Source organism: Montipora foliosa, chromosome 11, assembly GCF_036669935.1.
Source record: "Montipora foliosa isolate CH-2021 chromosome 11, ASM3666993v2, whole genome shotgun sequence".
In the NCBI taxonomy this organism is placed as follows: domain Eukaryota; kingdom Metazoa; phylum Cnidaria; class Anthozoa; order Scleractinia; family Acroporidae; genus Montipora; species Montipora foliosa.
In genome coordinates this window covers 10,274,721-10,279,112 of record NC_090879.1, presented here as the reverse complement: position 1 = coordinate 10,279,112, position 4,392 = coordinate 10,274,721, and the positions used below count along the sequence as shown (strand labels likewise).

Genomic DNA, 4,392 nt, shown 5'->3' with positions numbered 1-4,392 from the left:
CACCTTATGAGCAAGGTCACCTGACAGTGTAAAGTGGGTAAAGTAATCTTTCGTGTTTAACTGAAAAGCTCTGAAAGAGTCAGGTGTAATCTGATAGTGGCTGGTAATTTTAAATGATTTTGCTCTCCTTCATCAAGTTTTCTGCCAAAAATTTATAGCCACCTACAATGCATTAAATCTTATCCTAAATTTCAACAGACAAACCCCCATGCCCACATGGCTTGGTGATGTCAGATATGCCTAACGCCCCTCTTGAGGCAGGCTTGGCATTTAATATGGCGCCTGGTGATGTCCAGATACCCACAGCCCCAACGCAACCTGCAGCGGTGTTGTCTGAGCCCTTACAGGAAAGTGCGGCAGCCCCAACTCAACCGCAGATTCCTTTACACGAAAAACGCCCTCAAAGAAATAAAAGTGATCCAGATTGGGAACCAAACAGAGACCAAATCTACCACATAAGAGGCACAAGTAAGTTCCTCAGCTTAATTAATCTTAAGGTATGTTCATAAGACGCTCCCGGGACCCCCATGTTATAAACATACCTTGTGTTCACAAGGGTCCTGCTAACTATACCGTCAATTTGAATCCAAAAGTATATCCTCCTATTAATATTCCTCAAAAAGCTCTTAGGCTTCCAATTTTGAAACACAAGCTGGTTCCCTTTTTGATTATTGAAACCATGTTAAAACCTCGGCCGATAAGTTTCAGTACCAACTTTGCATTTGACCCATCCCCTCTTAGTATTGTACCTTAGATCCAAAAGCAAACGTTAGCTGACTATACCTGTGAGGGCGTAATCATTTTTTTTGAACAGCCGTTGCATTGAAAAGGTATACTCCGTGATGGGAATGCTCTTATTTTTAACTCGTCCCATGCCAACATGGAGAAATATTGCACAATATTTCGGTGGCCCGTTTTGTCCGGTTTTTATTACTTTCATTTAGTGACGCTCCATTTTCTTTTCTTTTTTTTTTAGCGTTCAAAAGTCTTGGGTGCTGGAAAGACACATGGGATAGAGCAATTCCAAAACTTGAGAAGAAACATCCACTCCTATTTGAGGACGACTATAAGACTAGGACCAACGCCCTCATGAAGTGCGCCGAGGCGGCCCTGGATAACCATTTTTCCATTTTCTCTATTCAAAATGGAGGGCAGTGTTTTTCTGGAAACGACGCCGATAGAACCTATATGAAATACGGTGTCAGTAAAACGTGCAAAGGTAAGTCTGCATTCAATGGTCGTAAGCCTTCAATTACAATTTTCCTAATTAAACATTGCAAATGATTTTCAACTGAGACATGTTCTAACCTACAACAGTTCGCGTTTTGCATATGTAATCGCATGGGCTAGAGGGCAATTAAGGATTGATTTCACGTGTATTTTCAAAGTTTTCACAAAATTGTCCGAGTCGCAAAGCGACAGTGGCAATTTGGAAAACTTTGAAAATACAAGTGAAATTAATCCTTAATTGCACGAGGACACAATGCGATTACATCTTTATCACATAAACTAAAGAGCAAAATTAATTATTGAGTGAACTACCCGTTCAATGCCCCGACAAATGACAATTAACTTAACATGCTTTCATTTGGTTAAAGTTCAATTCAATAAATCGATGCTGTCAACAGAAATGGAGCTTAATTTAATCAAACTGTATTCTACATGTGGATAAAAAGAAGTTTAATTAGAGCAAAATCCGGAAGAAGATTCTCTTGTAACTTCGCTTGCTCTAGATAAGCAACTGTTAACCAATCAGGATCAAGTAATCACGCCCTCTTGATTACCAAAAGTGCTCTCATGATTGAGAAAAAGTGCCCTCCGTCTTAGCCAATAAGAATTCAGTAATTTAACCCCGTATGTGACAACCTTGATAAACATTAGATTAACCATCTCCAAGCTCGATAGATTAGAATTATACAGTTGCATATCAAAGACGACTCATTCAAATGCCCTACTGATAGCCCTTGACGGCACTTTTTTCTCTGTTTGTTTATTTCTTTTGTTTTTTGCTTATACATTCATCTGATTTATGGTACTCTGAATGACACTTTATTTTCGTAGCTGACGGCGAAGGTGGACCATGGGGGAACGAGGTCTACAAGTGAGTAACCTGCACTGTTTTTAAAAACTCCAAAATTGTGTCAGCAGTTTTTACAGACGGAATTTTTTCGTCAAACTAAGTATCACTTGCCGCAATGTACGTCACTGTCGACTCCACAGTGACGTTGCGGCAGCGTGCCTCAGAGTGAAGTATCACTTGTCATCACACTTTTGGCAAGGGAAAAAATAGGGTAGAAATAATGGGTGCAATGTATCAAAAAGTACTTTTACTTTATTAAGTAAAAATCTATTATTGACCGTAAAGGAAAAGAAATGTAATAAAATGTAAAGCACATGTTCAAAGCATATCTATACGCGTTATCCTGAGATAAAACACCGATTTCCGTTTGTTCACCGGAGTTGCAAGAGTCCTGTGTCCTGTTGGCCGAAGATAAAGGGAACCTCCACTAAAACTAGAAAATAGCCTTAAACCACAGACCTTAATGTTGACATTCAAAAGTGTTCGAACTTTTTCAACGAAAGCAGGTTGTATCCAAAATAAATGAATTTCAAAAACACTTGTTTTTGTTTCAAATTTCCCGAGCGCCGCCATCTTGAAGAATTATAACTTTGTTTTCCTTTCGCTATTGTTTGAAAACAAAAACACTTTGCTTGAAAATAATATAACGAAACCGTAACACGTCACAATTATTCAAGATGGAGGCGCCCGGGAAATTTGAGAAGCAAAACAGTTTTTTAAAATTCATTTATTTGGATGAAAACGCTTTTTTGAAGGAGATTGTCTAGAAAATTCTATTTTGTTCGGTTTAAAATAATTTCGTGGTCAGAGTGAGGGTTTCCTTAAAATCTTATTGGGTAACCGTCGGGGAAAACGCGGCTCTAATCGGGCAAAGGGAATCAGGTTTGCTTACTGATCATCACCTGCGCTCGGACCCCAACTTTCCCCTACTCGCGGTCTTTTTTTTCCGGGTCCTCTGGTTTGCAAGGAAGGGTAATTAGCAGGGCCAGTTTCCTCTTCTTAAGGATGGTGCCTACTATTGTTAATGCGCATACGTTGTGCACATCTCGAGATGCTCAGGTTTCCTATCGGTGATGCTTACCAATACAGTGATATTTTTGCGCGGTTTAAAACTATCCGGAGAAAGTAGATCTTGGTAAGTACTCTTGGAATCCAAAAAGAAAATTGGGGATAGCCATGCATTTTTGAGAGATAATTAATCTTCAATTTGAGAAAGAACGCCATACATTGCTATGTATTTTAAAGCTTTTTACAAATATTATTCATTAATTATCTTTGAAAAATGCCTGGTTACCCCCTTTTTTCTTTCTGGATTTCAATAACACTTGTTAAGATCTACTTTTCCTGCATAATCATAAACCGGGGCAAAAATACCTTTGAAGTAGTAGGCACCGTCCTTAAGGGCGTGCAAAATCGTTTTTATCCTCTCGTGCTTTCGTTGCCTTGACCTGTAATTCAATTCCGTCACAGGTTCTCTCACAACGAAACGGGTGCCCTAAAAGCTGACAAAACAGTAGGTGGGATTTCAAAGGAGAGCATCGCCCACAGAACAACACAAGAGTCAGCTATGCCTACAATGGCGCCAACACAACAATCAACTACCGCTTCCGAGGCCGATGATGATATTAATAAAACAAGACACGCTTTTCACTCGAGAAACAACCCCCAAAACGAATCACTTGACATAGTGGACAGGAAACCAGATTTGAAAACGTTCAAAGAAGAAGAAGAACAGGATGCAGTTGTGGCGGAAAATGAGGCCACTCCCGAGGCCGATCAAGATAATCTTAACACCATAAGAAACAACCCACAAAACGCATCATTTGTCATGGAGGACAGGAAACCAGATATGAAAACGTTCAAAGAAGAAGAAGAAGAACAGGATGCAGTTGTGGAGGAAAATGAGGCCACTCCCGAGGCCGATCAAGATGATCTCAATACCACAAGACACGTTTTACACTCCAGAAAACAGCCTCAAAACGAATCATTGGACACGGAGGACAGGAAACCAGATATGAAACCCTTCAAAGATGAAGTAGAACAAGATGCAGTTGTAGCTGAAAATGAGGCTGACAGATTAGCACTGTTAAATGAAAATACTAACGCGAAGGAAAATATAACTGAGGGTGTACCTGGTGAGGAGAATGAGGATGCCATCAGTGAGGAAAGTACGAGCGATTCAGAGGCTCTAAACGTGAGTCCCGGTAGACAACGAGTGAAGCTTGTGACACCCTTCAGAGGCCGATGCCCTATTTGCCGTAAGTATTTTCAATAAGGTACAGTTGGAGAGCCACTCAACTCTTTCCCATTTT

The 4,392-nt window shown here is 40.1% G+C and overlaps 1 protein-coding gene across 1 annotated transcript in view; it reads left to right on the top strand.

Annotated features, from left to right (window-relative positions):
• The first annotated feature begins 275 nt into the window (after positions 1 to 275).
• Positions 276 to 4,392, top strand: part of LOC137976656 (uncharacterized) — a 171,668-nt gene continuing 167,551 nt past the window's right edge. The window contains exons 1-4 of the mRNA XM_068824022.1: positions 276 to 468; positions 977 to 1,219; positions 2,062 to 2,101; positions 3,551 to 4,338. Of these exons, the coding sequence (XP_068680123.1) occupies positions 276 to 468; positions 977 to 1,219; positions 2,062 to 2,101; positions 3,551 to 4,338 (1,264 nt within the window). The remainder of the gene's footprint in view (positions 469 to 976; positions 1,220 to 2,061; positions 2,102 to 3,550; positions 4,339 to 4,392) is intronic.